The sequence below is a fragment of the Aristolochia californica genome, unplaced genomic scaffold, assembly GCF_029961685.1.
Source record: "Aristolochia californica isolate CCGP_79_NKW_82.1479 unplaced genomic scaffold, dmAriCali1.0.hap1 SCAF_2, whole genome shotgun sequence".
Classification (NCBI taxonomy): domain Eukaryota; kingdom Viridiplantae; phylum Streptophyta; class Magnoliopsida; order Piperales; family Aristolochiaceae; genus Aristolochia; species Aristolochia californica.
The window spans coordinates 4164161-4180675 of record NW_027181881.1 but is presented as its reverse complement, the minus strand read 5'-3'; the positions used below and the strand labels follow the sequence as shown (position 1 = coordinate 4180675).

The 16515-nt window shown below is 36.9% G+C and overlaps 2 protein-coding genes across 3 annotated transcripts; one reads left to right on the top strand and one right to left on the bottom strand.

Annotated features, from left to right (window-relative positions):
• LOC137956910 (E3 ubiquitin-protein ligase AIP2-like) lies at positions 1–5846 on the bottom strand. The gene is made up of 5 exons (XM_068804576.1): positions 5522–5846; positions 4632–4857; positions 2079–2347; positions 1069–1278; positions 1–311 (listed from the first exon to the last, which is right to left on the bottom strand). The coding sequence occupies exons 1-5, from the start codon at positions 5666–5668 to the stop codon at positions 162–164; spliced, it is 1002 nt and encodes a 333-aa protein (XP_068660677.1). The 5' UTR covers positions 5669–5846; the 3' UTR covers positions 1–161.
• On the top strand, positions 5806–15373 carry LOC137956908 (uncharacterized). 2 transcript variants are annotated; one of them, XM_068804574.1, is made up of 12 exons: positions 5838–6246; positions 6325–6590; positions 6691–6764; positions 6953–7047; positions 8564–8661; positions 8887–8970; positions 9478–9558; positions 9702–9836; positions 10476–10571; positions 12813–12892; positions 14295–14383; positions 14942–15373. In XM_068804574.1, exons 1-12 carry the CDS (start codon positions 6111–6113, stop codon positions 15274–15276), a joined length of 1569 nt encoding a protein of 522 aa, XP_068660675.1. In that variant the 5' UTR covers positions 5838–6110; the 3' UTR covers positions 15277–15373. The 2 variants fall into 2 exon arrangements, with proteins under 2 accessions (XP_068660676.1, XP_068660675.1); XM_068804575.1 differs by lacking the exons at positions 14295–14383; positions 14942–15373 and adding an exon at positions 13209–13367 and having other exon boundaries at positions 5806–6246.
• Positions 15374–16515: the final 1142 nt, after the last annotated feature.

Below are 16515 nucleotides of genomic sequence, written 5' to 3'. Positions count from 1 at the left end.
TGGTAGAAGCACCAATAGTATTCAACCTTCATGGTTGCCAAAAAAAATAGCAATGCGTTCAAACGTTAGTTTCTATTCCATTAACAAAGAATGCCAGAAGAGTAACAATAGGATTGACAAATGAACCAGTGCAGAATACTGAAGTTACAGTGATACAAGAATCAAACATACATATATTCTCCACCTCGGAGTGCATTTGCTGCTCCTTTCCTTTCTTCTTCAGCCTCCTTTTCACGCTCTTTCCAGCTCTCATAAGCATGGTCATCTGTTTGTAGTTCATGTCTGCAGATCGGGCACGAATTATGTTCATCCTGCCACAAGAGAATTAGTATCATGAGCTTTCTGCATGCGATCGAAAGCTTCTGAAAGAACTCAAGAGAAAATTGAATGATATATCCCAACTACATGCCCGTTGCACAAAACACAAATTCTCTAATGTAATCACTAGTCGGCCAACAAGGCCAGATACTGGCAGATTTTGTTGACTGCAAGCACCAGTTGTGTTAAAGAAAGTAGCCCAAATGGTTCCAATCTATATATATCAATATGGAGATATTATGCCAGATCAAATCCAAATATGGTCCAAATCTTCACAACTAGTTGGCCTCAAGGCAATCAAATCTTCTCATCTACTTAATTTCTTTTTTGGGAATAGCAACTAGCCAACTACTTTACTGTCTTGTCCAGTTCCTTATTTCAATTTTTTTCTCTGCAGTTATTCACTTCAATCCAATAGACATGATGCACATGATTCAACTTATTGGGGAAACGGTAATTTCTATAAGATCTAATTTTACTTGAAGAAACCTGTTCGAGAATATGTATGAGTCATGTACAGTTAGGAAATTTAAGATAATATGGATCAATCTGTGTATAATCTCAAGTTATAAATAAATGAAATTGGAGATGAGAGGTATGCTCGAGCTCCATTTTCTCTCACCTAACCTTCTTCTCTTCTTCTCCACTTCTCTCTCTTGCACTCTGATTTCCTGTTTTCTTTATTTTCTTCTTTCATTATGAGGCTCTAGAATTCTTCAAAAGCAAATAATCTACGAATCTAAAGATTACCAGCCAAGGCTTGAGGCAATTTGGGTGAAATAAATGCTTGCAAGGCAACTCCTGCATCTTGTCATCTATAACCAAGTTCTCCCTGCAAACTGCACATTCTGTCTCTCTCCCTAGCTTCACCAAGATTTCATGTGTGACTGTGATGACTGGAAGCCTTGCAACCACGTCTTTTGAGGCTGGAGGTGGCTTCTTTGGTCCAGCACCAATTTCCTGAGCATCCAAAACTGGTCAGCGGAAGACCCACTTGCATTTGAAACTAGAAGTGCATATAAGGCCAAAATAAATGCCATACTTGTGAAAATCAATTGCATGTAAATCTGTTGGGTTTTAAATTGTGAATTTCTTTTGACTAAAGAATGATAAAAAACAAAAACAGAAACTAAAAGCTGGGGTCTCCAAGCTGGGGGAGGGAGAAACTAAGTCGAACCTCAAAGATGAAAAAAGTATCCACAGCAACATGAGGGCAGGTGACACCTCTTTAAATAATGAATTTGACAAGTAGATCAACTTGGATATGTTCTGATGTTCCCATGTTTCTTGCAGGATGCATATGAGATTACCATAACCATACCAGAAAATACACTTGATACATGAAAAGGACATTGATTGACTGAAGTGCAGATTGAATTCTCCACCAAAAAAAAAAAAAATTATTACGTGCACAAAAAAGTGGTCCAGTAGGCAATTCATCCTTCCAGTAATCTTGTAATCCTTGAACAAAAACTCAACAAATGCATATTTCATACCTAACCATTACAAAAAGACAAATGGATAACAAACCCAGTGGTCAAAGTTGAACCACACATTAAAGATCCGTTGGAAGCAGCTAGTTTCCACTTACATTAATGTTATCATCAACATATGTTAATGCAAATTTATTAAAAATAAATAAGACATTACATGTGTTGCATGCTCAGTCAGCACCGACTTCCCAAGTATTCAGGCTTATGTTCCTTATTCTCTAGATGCCAATACGTTGATAAAGTGCTTCTGTTACATTTAAGTTATACCTGTAGTGAAGCTTCAATGACAGAATCAAGGTCCTGCAAACCACTGATTTCTTGCATAGTATTTACCAACTCTTCCAGCATTGCAGAAGCAGCATCAGGACCAAAATTGTTTGTTCTATTACTCTCCCCATGGGATTGAGAAGACTCAGCAGCACTAACCTGCTCTTGTGTGGTAGCAAGAGTTGTAAGTAAATTCTGTGCCACAAGCCATGCAGGTGGCCGGGGCTCAGGTCCAACTGTTAAATGTCCTTCAAACAGAAATCTAGAATCTGGAGAAAACAGATGCAAATGCCAAGCAATTAAGAACAGCAGATTGAAATAAGATTAGGTTATGAAGGATGATGGAACCCAACATGTGGCAAACTAAGGCACTAAGATTAATTTCTTTTTAAAAAAATTACCAGAAAAACAATATAACATATGCCAGAATTAGTATAGTGCATTTTTATGAAACTGTGAAACTCAACTGCATACGAACATCCCAAATCATATCACTATCCAGTATTTTTTCTTTTAATTTATTTTTGACTTATTTTTTGAATGATTCATACATAATGGATAAAATCCTGGATTCAAACCATATTTTGATAGTACACTAACCCATCAGCAACCTTAGGCCTGTAAATGATCAGGCGCAAACCAGATATACCGCTATCTGATTCAATCCGTTTAAAATATTCAAAAATCCGAAATCTGAAAAATATCTAGACATTCAACATATGTAAATCCGAACCGAGTCCATCAGATAATATCCAATTCAGTTATTATCCGAATCTGAAAACAACTGAAACAAAAAAAAGAAAAAAAATTAAAACAAATAAAAAAATATGAAGTTCAATTTTACCGACTTGTTTAATTTTACCAAAAAAAAAGGCGGTGAAATTGTGAGTATAGAGGGATAAAGATGATAGATTCTGTCCAAATCTACCTCTGCTATGTGAAACTATGGTATGAAATCAATGGCAGACATCCTTCTGGATTGCAATCTATTTCGGAAAAGGGACGACTCAGTCACTCAGAGAGAAAGAGAAAGAAGAATTAGATATCTGATGCTTCAACCACCTTAATCGCTTCTTTGGTTTTACTTGTAATCGATTTGGATGATAGAAAGGAATATGAGATGAGAGAAGACTGCTGCTGCTGGGTTCACAAGACAAGATTTAAATTAAAAATAAAAAATAAAAATAAAATGTAAACTCTATCTGGTTGGATGATCAGAATGGATACAAGGATGTGATTCAAATGTCCGAGTGGGAAAAAGAAAAGCAAAAAAATTGTTAGAGATGGAGAGGAAACTGCCAAAGGAAGAGAGGGAGAACATAGAGAAGACAATCTCTTCAATGGACATGGGAAAATAATATTTGCCGGAGGCCCAACCCTCATGCAAAAAGAGGGAAAGATGGCTACCAGTTGGGTAAAGATTCGTAAAACCTAAAAATTGCCATAAGAGAGGAAAAAAAATCAAAATTGTAACTTTGGGGAATGAAAATTTTTAAATGGTAAATAAGGAAGATTCTGGACCCCGATATTGACCGGATCTGGATATCTTAATTCCAGTTCTGCTTCAGAACTAAAACGGATATTTAATTGGATATATTTATACACATCTATGACTCTTTCCAAAAAAAAAAGCTCCATGGCTAGAAGGATTATCTTTTTTTAATGATAGAAGGATTATCCATTTTTTTAATGATGAAAGGATTATCCCATAACTAAGGCAACATACTAATGTTGTTCTCAAATCTCACAGAATAGTAGGCAAGTTAGATATGCTCCTACAGACACAAGGGAAACAAACACTGGAATGAGGTTGTAGTGGAAGCATCTTCTCAGTCTTATCAGTCTTAGTCTGTACATAAACATATCCACCCATGGTTCTGTTGCATTGTCACAATAATTATCACTTCATATAAATATTATCAAAGTATAAAATGTTTTTATCCTGGTGACCCCACATGAGATGTGAAAAGAAACAGAAAACCATAAACCAACCTATACAAGTATCGTGAAATTGAATTTCAAGAATAAATTACTAGAACTAAAAGACTACAAGAACAGGAAGCAATAGCCTAGAATGGAGTGAACCCTTGGACGACCCCATCAATTTCAATTTTGGAAAAGCTCAATGGTAATTATGAAGAATGAAAGGGTGAATATGTGTTTAAGGAAAACGGTCAGAAGGTAACTCTAGGGGTTACAAGGTTTTCTAGGACATTTAAACTTCACATGATGCAACAAGCCCAATGAATCAATCAACTATTGGAATTTTCTTGAATAATCTGCACAAATGTCTTCATGTCTTGGGCAAAGTAACTAACTTTAAAGCATTTTTCTTGAATAAATTTTTTTAAAAGTCCATCCATGCTAATGTATGCAAAACTTTGAATGAAAAAGTCAAATGATTGTATTCATGATAATTTATTACAAAGCTTCAAGTAACCAAAAATGTTGGTTGACATTATTATTTATTTCTAACGAAAAATCAAGTCTAGAAAGGTCCAAAGGTTGGTTCATGTTATTGATGGAAGAATTTGTTAAAGCACAAGAGAATACCTCTGTGCGGAGTATTTGGTGTGGAGTCTGAGGCCTGGGGTCCATTCTCTACCTCATCTAAATGTTCAAGAGCCCTAGCGATGCATGCTCCCAGGTGGTCCTTCTGTGAAGACTCAGCAACAATGCGTTCTGCATCTTCAAAAAGCCTCAAACCTGCATGCCAGAATCCCGGTGCTTTATATCTAGTCTGCAAGATCGTTGCAGCCCGACAAATTACAGAATAAATCTGCACAGTCACATCTAATAGTTGTCAGCCCTCTAGTACATTGTAGTGAAGCAACTTATTGCAAAGCTACTCAATGCGCATCCAACAATAAATGAATTTCAACCAAATTCTAAAATTTTCCCAAAAAGTATGACGGTCTTGAAAAGTATAGTGAAGTTATATTAACACTCAGATATTTTACGCAATACCCAAAAGATTGAGTCCTAGCTCTGACACCTCAATCATCTGTGAATTTCGAAAAGACGGGAAAATTGTATCCAGGTTTCCGTTTAAATGGTAACAAGAATAAGTAACAGAGATCTGCTTATTATGTAAAAAAATATTTTACAAAATTAACTTAGAGATAAGCGTAAATGGACCGTAAAAGTCACGAGGAATCACACAAATTAAATTTCCTCGATAGCCAATGGTCATTTACTATCTCCTGATACACCGTAAAGATTACCAAAAATTTCATCAAGATTCAGAAAAATAGGGGTATGAATAAATCTATTTTATGGCTTTTTTTTCTGATGCAGGAAATTGACAAAGAAGCAAGCTTGACGTAGTCTGCTACATCAAACGAAGAGAAATGGAAACGTAAAAATCGGACTAGTAAGTGAATTTTGTGATAGAAGATTACAGGAACAGGAATGAAATCAAGGCCATATGTAAAGAGACGTACGCATTTACGAAGTGACGGAGAAGCAGAAGAATAGGTTTCAAGAAGAATGGATCGGATCGAAGACACGGCCTCTTCAAACGTCTGTTTCTTCCCTAGCCGTTTCTGCAGCTCTTGCAATTTCTGCTTCACAGAATCCTCGGACGCCATTAGTTTTGGCTTGCTTCTCCCCTTTACGAACTTCCCCTATAATCGACGGCTTCTTAGATTTCTTGCGGGAGGGGCAGCCGGAAAACTCAGACACCACCCCTGGGCCCACCTTTGTGATTAAATAAAAAATAATAAAATAGTAAAACTGAGTTTAGATCTTTCTATTTAAAGTTAACTCTAAAACTAAGAGAACATTTTGGGGTTAGGAAGAGAGGAGTAGAGGACCGCCCGCACGCGGCTACAAGAAATTGAATGCGATTTATCGTCCTGATTGCGTCACATTTCGCCTCAGACCGCCTAGCTTCCTCGCGATAGTTTGTTCCCGCTTCCGACTCCAAGCTGGTAATTCCCTAACCGGAGGTACACCTTTCCAGACTCCATTCTTAAACCCTACCAAAGTCCTCACTCCGATACTGCCCGCTGGGGCGACACCGTCGGCGAAATGGCGGCAGCTTTAGTGCTGGAGACTGTAAAAAAGCTCTTCACGCCCGAAACACTTCGGGCTGCAGCCAAGCAGTCAGAAGGCATCCATATCGTTCCTCTCCTCCTTCGGCGAGCGATCAAGAAGTTTCTTCGAGGTCATTTTCGTTCCTGTCTTTTGGCTCATATTACCTTCTCGTTCACTCTTATCCCGTTTTTGGCTATTGAAATTGCAGATAACGAGAGGGTTCACATGAAGAGAAAGGTTCTGAGGTTGTCTGAATCCTTCTGCCGAATCAAAGACTTCAACCTCCTACTCCCGAGCAGCACCTGTAGGGAGCTTGTAGAGGATCCTTTCAAATCCATGGAGCCGTCAAAGAGATGGAAAATTAAGTCAGCTTACGGGGATATTGGACTTAAGTACAGTGACGATGAGACAGTTGCTTACGTAGCGTCTAGAATGCCTGCTGTTTACTCTGCTTGTCACAGGGTTCTCAGAGAGGTTGGTATATTTGCATTCTGCTCCTTTTACTTGTTATTACCTGTTTCGCACCCTCGCCTGAGTGGTAAATTCTTGACCTGCCCAAGTTATATTTTGCCAGGTGCGTAGGAGGCTACCTGATTTTTCTCCTGCTAGGGTACTCGATTTTGGCGCCGGTACGGGTTCAGCGTTTTGGTTAGTAGTTTGTTGGGTTTGTTTGTCCCTTTGGTATGCAAATTCTGCTTCAGTAATTCGGGACATCTTTCGAAGAGAAAAAATTGCTTAGTTCTTCGTTTGATTATCTAACTTTATTTTCGTCAATGGGCGTATTATTCTTCCGAAATTTATGAGAGCTTGCATCTTTCCTGCACGGAACTTTTCAGGGCCTTACGTGACGTCTGGCCTCGTTCTTTGGAGAAGGTTAATTTTGTAGAACCGTCTAAATCAATGCAACGTGCTTGTCATAGCCTTTTACAAGGTAAGGAAATCTCTAAGAGATTAATCAGATAGAATTTTCTCTTCAACAGTCTTATGTGTGTTCGGTGTCTTTTCCACATACGATCTGTACTGAGTTCCTTCCCCCCATAGCAGGAGTGCCGTGGTATGCCTGTCACATGTGTAGGCTACTTATCCCAAAAATGGTTCAGCACATACAATTGTTGGTTTTTACTTGTTTAAATGGACCTTATGGACTTTCCATTAACTAATTTTATTGACTGCACATGTTAGTGACCAATTAGTTTGATGAGTATGGGTGTCTCGTGTATCAGGCCAGATGTGTCAAATTTTCAAGAGGGTGGAGATGACATACCCCCCTGAGATGTCTCAGATTTTTGACAGGCGAGACCTTTTGGAAATCGAAGATGTCACCCCTGTTCCATTGTTCAAGTCGCTAAATGTTTTTATTTAATCTTGTCATTTCTGACCTTGGGTAATCCACCTGTTCATTGCGGGTCGATTTAATGCATCATAAAGATGCTGCTTTGGGTGGCAGAACTAGGGTTTTTCTTTCAAGGGCCAAGCAGTGCATTGTCTGAGAATCTGGTTTTCCCAGACTGTGATTAATCTTAGAACAGAGCATATAATCATTATTTATAAAGGAAAGAAAAAAAATAGGAAGCTCCTTTGTAAGAAACTAATCATTTGAGCATCATATCATCATCATCTTATAAACATTTTCACAAAGATTGCAAATTGATTATCCTCTTATTTCTCATGAAGAAAAATAAGACGAAAGGAGGGAGTGAAATCAATAATGATATCACTCAGAGAATGAGACATCCTAGAGTACACACCATGATGTTTAAATCAAGTTCATTTATGCTTTATGCCAAACAAAATATACTGCTTTTGCTCAAGTATGTGAAGTTTTATCAATGCCTCAACTCTAATGATTGATATCCTTTTTCTGCCTCATTTAAAAAAAAAAAAAAAGAACCAAGGATGGTTCCATGTTTTTGTCTTATCTTAAGGGGGGATATCCTTTTTCAACCTCATTAAAAAAAAAAAAAAAAAGAAGAAGAACCAAGGATGGTTCCATATTTTTGTGTTATCTTAAGTCTTTTTTTTTGGGGGGGGGGGGGTTCCCTCCCGTAATAGCAGTGGTTTTCTCTCTCTCTCTTCTCCTCATTTTTCATGATTTTCATCCTTGAGCACTGATATTGCAAATAAAGAAACTATTCAATTTGCCTTGTATGTTTATCATAATAGTATGCCTACTTAAAAAAGATAAATATGTTAACTGTAAGTTATCTATTAGAGATGGGCAGCTTTGAAAGTGGAGAGCCTCACATTTGACTTGTTAAAAAAATACAGTTCCATATGCCTATTAGGAACATGGCCCTGAGGTGCCCACCTGGATCTGCCTTTGAATTAGTCCCATAATGTGTATGCGCTTGCAACCAATTACGTATGCAACTTATTTTTCTGTGAGGGAAGTGAGAGTTTAAAAAGCTTACAACACTACTAACGAGGTAATATTCTGGCCCTTGCAGATATGAAGGACTTGCCACTTATCCATAGCTATGACAGTATTCAAGCATTGTCGCAGACAATTGGGAAGCATGAGAGACGACATGATCTTGTTATTGCTGTAAGTTGCCTTCACCACTTTGTTCGAAGTCTCTTGAACTTGTGTTGTTATGGTTGTGACCTGTTAGTGTATGTTATTATATTTGCAATTGAGGAATGTTCTCGTTTCACTTATGACTTTTATGTTGGGATATCTGTATCCGTTCTCCTCATGGAAAGTAAACATACTATAGGCAATCTTTGCTGTTTTTAATATAATTCTCTTTTTGGGTAATTGCAATTGAAGTCCTATGTGCTTGGGGAAATACCATCACTAAAAGACCGGATTACTGTAGCTCGCCAACTTTGGGATCTCACACAGGATGTTCTGGTAGGTTTCTGCACTTCAATAATTGCTACAACTTGGGACTTTCGACTCTGATTTCATTTACCTGGTCAGAGAATTTTGAACAATGCCCATTATCTGTTTCTTGCACTTGTTCAATTTCCATTGTATTTACTTTTTTGTTTTTCAAACAAGCCATTATATTTTATTTGCTAGAATATGATCTGACCTTGGAGAGTTTTATGATGCTAGAATCAGGTTGTTGCTCAGAAATTTAGTTTTTCTCTATTTTACTTTTGGCAAATAAAATTCTTCAATTTGAACAATGCAATTGTGCAGGATGTAAAAGATTTTAAGGTAGCGATAAGTTGTACTACTTCAATATCAAAATAGGAACTGTAGGAGGCTGAATGAGAGACTGATTTTTCATATTTAAATTAGAAAAAAATTGTGTTGATTGCACTCAGAACTTCCTTTTTGACTCTTTCTTGTTCTTTGACAATTTCCTGATTTTTACTATTTTTCTGAATCTTGTTTCATATTTGATGATAGGTTTTAGTTGAGCCTGGAACCCCTCAAGGCTCAAGCATCATTCATCAAGTACGATCCCACATCCTGTGGATGGAGAAAAGGGTAAAGTGATTCTTTCCTTCTAATCTCTAGCTATTGAAGCCTCTTTCTCATGATTGTCAACTATTATTTTATAACCATTGGACTTGATTTCTGTTAGTACTGCTTTTAGGTTTACTAACTTCTTGTGTATGGTGTCAATAAAGAGATGCCGCAAGTCTAGAGATGCTTCCACCAGCACTTCTAAAGGAGAGTTGCAAAAGAGTGCTGAAAATGCAGTAGCCCTTCAACCTGCTGACTCTTCAATACCCCTTAAACTCGGTGCTTTTGTGGTTGCACCTGTGAGTTTTATTATCCTTCCTGTACATGTCTGTCTTCATGTTCATTTGAGTGGGAGCAGGGGAGGAGGGATTTTATAATGTGCCTGGAATGGCAAACTCTTTTTTGGACCAGCTTGGTAAAAAGGGAGTTCCTAGAGAGGCCCTAGTCATTGGCTTTTGTTTTCCTTTTTAATCTTTGAGGAAACACATGTACTTTGTGCTGTACTTTATCTTTGTACTTTAGCTTATATGCTGTTTCTCAATCAAAATGAGCATATTACCGTCCTCACAAAGAAAAAAGAAGAAGAAACTATCCTGTGCTTATTAATTGGGAAGAGACATCCTAAGTTTGGCTAATCATTTTGAGATAGACCTAGACCGAACTATAATATGGTATTAGAGTAGGTGTTTGTATGTAGGCATCTACCCTAAAATTGTACATCTATAGAAGGCACAAAGAAGACTCACATTCGGGGGGGATAAATTTTCAATTTTTTTCTTTTTGATATTATTTTTACGAAGTACAGGCCTGAATAGTAAAGAAATGTGAAATAGAAAAATATTGTTTTAGTGCACAAAAAACTCATGTTTGTGTTGCTGCTGCTGCTTCTGCTTCTATCATTACTACAGTGGGTTGCTTAATGAGATGCTCTCATGCAGTGTGCTCATGATGGCCCTTGTCCATTAGCAAAATCGGAAAAGTACTGTCATTTTGTTCAGAGATTGGAAAGAACATCATCACAACGAACATACAAGGTATGAAAATTTCTCTTAAATTTTTTCTTTCTTCAAATATAATGTTGTCTGTCTTTTTTCTCCATGAATGGGTAAGGCTACATCATCTCGTTCTTGCTGCAATGCTGAAAATTGCTTCATTCCAGTACTGCATGTTCTTCCGCTTCTGCTTTCCCGATATTATTTTGTTTGTATTTACACTCAGGCAGTACAGATGATAATTTTTTTTAATGGCCAAATGTTTTTATTAGATGATATAGCTGTAATACGTCTTAAGAGTGCAAGATTTTCTTATGTTGCATATTACATAGGACACTCCCTAGTTAGAGAGGGAGGGAGGTCCCAATATGTACTGACTGTCTTGACACTCTGGGAAGGAGTTTGCTTATCATGGCTATGGATGGCAATTTTGGTGAAGAAGATAGCAAAAGGAATCTGTGTTGTGCATAAAAGTTATAAATACTGATGTTATAGTCTGTCAGGACATCTGGTGACACTAATTGCATAGTGTCAGAAATAGCTATTATGGGGATTGCCCACCCGCCAGGATAGTTACAAATAAAGGTCCCTGGTTGTATCCTCTATACTGATATCTATCATGACACCCGCAATTTGACTTGAGATCTTGGTATCTTTGAGTCTAAGATGATAGGATGTTGAAGAATTTGATGCTGTCTAATATTGTATAGAGTTTATGTTTTCACCTTTGAGGATCAGACTGTTTTTCAGTTTTTGTTTTTTAAAAATGTCTATTTTCCAGCATCATCTCAATGGAAAGGAAGAAAACTCTAATACTTGAGAGTTCCTTAAAATATGTAATTCTAATCCAGGTAAAAAGAATACTCTGTTATTCTCGTCATATTGTACTATTTTTTTTTCTTTTGATATGAGGAGGTTGCTGATAGTCTTAATAATTAGGGCCCATGGATTTTAAATTTGTAATTTGAGTATAATAAGTGTGCTCTAGATTCGTCTGATAGATGATGAAATCTAGATCCTCATAACAGAAAAGCAAAAGAGTGAAAAAATTAGATCAAGGAGAGAAGGAAAGAGAAAGATAGAAAGATAGGGAGATTGAGCTTAGCTTCTCGTCTGCAAATTGTTTAATTTGTAGACATTATTACACTGTGATTAAGGACTCTTTACATTGAAAATTTCAAGGCTTCTAATAGAGCCAGACTTCTTATATCTCAGTTATTTTGGTTTATATAAATGTTAGAATAGTTAGGGGAAAGCGTTTAGTAAGGGAGAGCAAGAAATGTATTTATGATTTTTTTTTGCATCATATCAGTGGGCTTAGTCTCTGTCTCCAAGATCTTTTAATAACAGAAGCAGCAGAGCTCGGAGACAGCCAACAACTTTCAGCCCAAAACTACTTTCGACATTCCCTTTCTAGAGAGGCTGTTGCTCTCAAAGTTGATTCTTATCTTCGCATTAGGGTGGCATTGAATCGAGCTGGGTTTGATTTAAATATTTCGAGCTCGAGCCTAAAATTGTAATCGAACTTGAGCCCAATAATTTTAACCGAGTTCGAGCTCGAGTTTGAGCTAAGTTTGAACTCCAACCTACATTTAAAATTTTGCATAAAATACATGTCAAATAAACTGTATATAAAATTATGCATATATTTTACATAAAATTGGCATTACCTCTACATAAAATTGGGCATGACTTCTACCTAAAATTGGGCATAACTTCTGTACATTAGCCCTGCATAAACTATATCTTGTTCATACTTTTGCTCCTGGTTTGGATGGCAAGCAGACTTTTGTATCAATAATTGGGAAAACAGATGTGTTTGTACAATAATCTGTTGATCCACAAAGAAACATTAAATTGCATGCCAAAAATATTCACCCCCATTTTGATTTGTCTTTCCAACTAGAGACTCACTTTCTTTCATTATTGGTATTGTTTTTAACTCTCCCAATCCAAATAACAGATAGTTGCAAGACAAAGTCTGGAACTCTGCAGAAAGAACCATCGAAGTGGAAAAAGAACCGTCATGAAAACCTTAAACAAGAAGTAGTTTGAAGCTTTCCATGTCCAAATGACCTAAGAAACATGCACTTGCTTAAAGGGTTCTGTGTCAGTTTGTTGCCTGACACGATTTATGAAGAGAGTTTCTAGCTTTCTTCTTTTTGTTGGTGCTCAGTGCTGATTCTCGCTGTTCTTTTTTATTTGATTAAGCTATTTACTTTGCTTCTTGAGTGTAGATTGTTCTTAAAGTAAACTTACTAAATTCATGTATACATTTTTCAGCGTTCTAAGGGAGAACCTTTACGTGGTTTTGAGGATGAGAAATTTTGTTTTATTGCTTTAAGGCGTGGTGAGAGACCAAAGTAAGTATATATTTTTGAGGTAGACAATTGCTTGTTAGTTAATTGTGAAAGCAGTTATTTGATACCAGTGTTTGCATCTGCTATTTGGTAATATATTTACACTAGTGGTAGTTTATCATATTTTTGGTTTTGTGTCTTGGAACCTGTGGTAATGCCAGAAGTTTTTGAGGGGGACAGGGCAGACCAACAGGTACAAGGTTGCACTGGCACTGGTTAAAAAAAAATGCCCCAGTTTTTTTTTTTTTTTTCCAACTTCTTGTAGGAAGTGGAAGTGGTGCCTTAGTAACTGACAATCAAATTGTTAGAGAGATTTCAGGATGGAGAAAAAGAGAGAGAGAGGAGGGATAAAGAGGAGGCGCCCCCTCCGCTTGGAAGGGCTTCTCTCTTCTGGGTTATTATTTGTGTTGGTATTGTTAGTTGCTTTTGTATTTGCTGGAGGCTGTTGTGTAATGTTATAAATGTGCCTGAATTTTGCTTTATACCCTTTAGTTGTGAAACAAAGGTTTTTCTTCTGCCAAATTTGTACACTGTTAATCTTAGACGGATACATGCCTTTATGTATACCTTATCATGTTGTCGTGCAGTTCTTCATTCTTGGTCCCATTGAACATGGTTATAGTTTGGACTGCTTTTTTTGGTGGATTGAATATGTTGCGTTCTGGTGGGCAGGTTGTATAAATTTGGCATTTTAGCCATTCTATGAATAAGAGGTGCATGTCTTGTGGATCCAGAGAGTCTGTTTGTGGGGATGCTCTAAGACGTTGTACTCTGGATTTGTGAGCATGTAATAAATGTTGCCTAGCATGTGTAGATGTTTGTGTCTATCTGCAAGTTTGCCACGTGGATGGTGGGGTCTGATCTCCATCTCTCGTCCCCTTTCCCTCTCACACCCAGGCAAATGAACAAATACTAAATAGAATTATACTTGCACAAACATGTCATTATGGGTACCCAAATGCATGTAATACATATCATCATGCAGAACGGAACACAACAAACAGGAAATTCTGTGAATTGTTGAAAGGGTTCCTGAAGAGATGCTAGATAAGTAGAATAGTGCTTCTTGAACTTCCCTTTATTTTAGAAGGAAAATAAAAAAAAAAATAGCAAGCAAAAGATAGTGGAAAAGGATGCTGCAAGTGTGACCTTATCATGTTCGATATATAAGATTTGTGCATTCTTTACAAAGTGTTTGTTAGTTCGCCATATTGTGAGCCATATATTTTACATCTTTTCTGTTGCAATTAATGGGTATTAGATGTAGATCCAAATGAAAATTGTGAACCATGTGAAGGCAATACTTCAACATGAGGCTGTTCTTTCCTGTTCTTAATTTTTTGCTTGTGTTTAAATGATGTAATCGCTAAATGCCTGACATGCCACCTGCTCGTTATTTATTCAGGGCAAATTGGCCACTTGATGACATGAAATTTGAGACACTAAGAGAACAGCTGGCAAAGCGAAATCCTGAAGATCTTGAAATTGATTATGGTGCGTATTTCTTTCCCCACTGTATCTCATAGGGCAACGGGTAGACTATTGGGACTGTGTTTCATTTTTTTTTTAGGGTGTGATGGAAACTTGTTAAGTTACAAAGATGGTTACCATCATTCTTTGCTGGAAGGGTTGTGTCGTCTGATTCCCTTGATATCATATTTCAGTTATCAACCACTCAAATCTAATTGCAATATCTTAGTATTTTTTCGAAAGAGAAGAAAAGAAAAGAAGAGAGTAAAATTCTATTTCTCTGGGGTGTTTCCTGACTTCATCCATGTCTGAAAGTATTACTTGCATTTTGGCAGCATTGGTGGTTGGGTCTTTTCTTTATTTGTTTGGAAGCGAGGATCTGTTAGCACTAGTCAGATATCTGTGTTGTTTTCCTGGAACTCGTTCTGTTTTCAATTAGATTAGCAAATGAAAATACTGCATGTGGTTCCCATGGATTCTGTATAATAGTAACTAGGTTAGTTATTTTCTTCCCTACTGCAAGTTTGTCTAGTACAAGCAATCTGTGTGTGTACTGAAATTTTGCCGTGATCTTGCCTCAAGAGGACCAATTTGCTTCCGAAACTGATGAAGACCATCCAGATCAAGATCTGGTGAAGTACGCATCAGATGTAACAGAAACAGACGGAATGTATGATGAACAGGAAGAAGAAGAAGAAGAAGATGAAGCTGAACGGGCTGATCTTGGAAGTGGGTGGGGCCGGATACTCTTCACCCCTGTACGGAGGGGTAAGCGAATAACACTGGATGTCTGCCGATCAACCAAGCGTGATGGTTCAGAGGGATCATTTGAGCGAATAGTCGTTACTAAAAGTAAGAATCCTGCCTTGCACCATCAAGCTCGGAGATCACTGTGGGGAGACTTGTGGCCTTTTTGATGTTGAGATTGGGTTTTGTTGACAATTTATTTATAAATTGTAAAAGAAATAATCAAACACAAAAATATAATATTTATATAGGTTCGTTTTAATGTGAGATTATATATAGTCTTTGGCTGTAATAATTTAATATAATAATAAAATAATTTACAAAAAAAATTATACTCTTTAAGGGGGAGTTGGTCAACATGACTCACGGATATATCTTTATGTGCATTACTCAGTTCATGTCTTGATGTTGTTAGGGAACATCAAATTTTATGTCTATGTACATGATCATCTATGATTTGAGTTCATGTCCTAAGAGTAAATAGCGGAAAATGTTTTTCCTCTCGATTTTGAGAATCATGTACATGACTCATGCGTGGGGCTCTCTCTGGCGCACCCCTCTCTCGTTCTCGCAGCTCTGTCATCTTCCTACACTCGGAGCTCTCTGCTCCCTCTCTGGTCTCCTTCTCTATGGTTTCTCCCTCTCAACCTCCGTTGTAGAGTACGGGAAACCGAGAGGCTTTGCGATGTCGAGAGGGAGGGAGGCCTTCCTCCCTCGGCGACGACTTCTCTTCTCTCTTGGCATTTTACCCCCCGTCGTCCTCCCTCTCAACCTCCGTGGTAGAGCACGGGAGGTTGAGCATCTGTTGCAGAGCTTCCCGGCCTCCCTCTCTTCTCCCTCGGCGTACCGTCGGAACGTCGCCTCTATCGGCGTTGCCCACTGGCTCGCCGCTGAAGAAGACTATGATGGTTTAATTTTTCTTAAGTTAGGAAAAAATAAACTATCGTCATAAAAATCATTAATTTATAAATTTTATTTATTTTATAATTTTTATATTAAAATAGTGATTTAATAGTCATAATTAAAATATTATTAAAATAAATATTTGATAAATTATTTTGGCATAATTATCCGATTGCTATAGTTAATTAACCAATTGTTTTAAATTTTGTGATAATATATTATTAATTAATAATACATAAAATATATTATGTACAAATATATAGTGTGTTAAAGTTATGATTAGATCAATTTTTTCTCTTAAATTATTTATTTTTAGGTTAAAGTGTATCATATGTTATTAATAAATTAATAACTCAACGTATTACTTTCGTTTTTGTTATTTATAATGTTATTTATTTATTATTTTTAATTAATCATGTAATTACCATATTAATGCACAATAAAATATCTAATTCAATTAATACATATATTAATATATTTAATTATACATTAAATAACTTATTCGT

What these genes read in the sequence shown, in the direction of transcription:
- LOC137956910 (XM_068804576.1), bottom strand. Translation starts at nt 5,668, where the DNA reads ATGGCGTCCGAGGATTCTGTGAAGCAGAAATTGCAAGAGCTGCAGAAA. An exon ending in ACCAAATACTCCGCACAGAG is followed by an intron (nt 2,348 to 4,631) that starts GTATTCTCTTGT and finishes TGTTTTCTCCAG; the next exon opens with ATTCTAGATTTCTGTTTGAA. An exon ending in TCATTGAAGCTTCACTACAG is followed by an intron (nt 1,279 to 2,078) that starts GTATAACTTAAA and finishes TTGGATGCTCAG; the next exon opens with GAAATTGGTGCTGGACCAAA.
- LOC137956908 (XM_068804574.1), top strand. Translation starts at nt 6,111, where the DNA reads ATGGCGGCAGCTTTAGTGCTGGAGACTGTAAAAAAGCTCTTCACGCCC. An exon ending in GGTACGGGTTCAGCGTTTTG is followed by an intron (nt 6,765 to 6,952) that starts GTTAGTAGTTTG and finishes GGAACTTTTCAG; the next exon opens with GGCCTTACGTGACGTCTGGC. An exon ending in GACATGATCTTGTTATTGCT is followed by an intron (nt 8,662 to 8,886) that starts GTAAGTTGCCTT and finishes TTGCAATTGAAG; the next exon opens with TCCTATGTGCTTGGGGAAAT.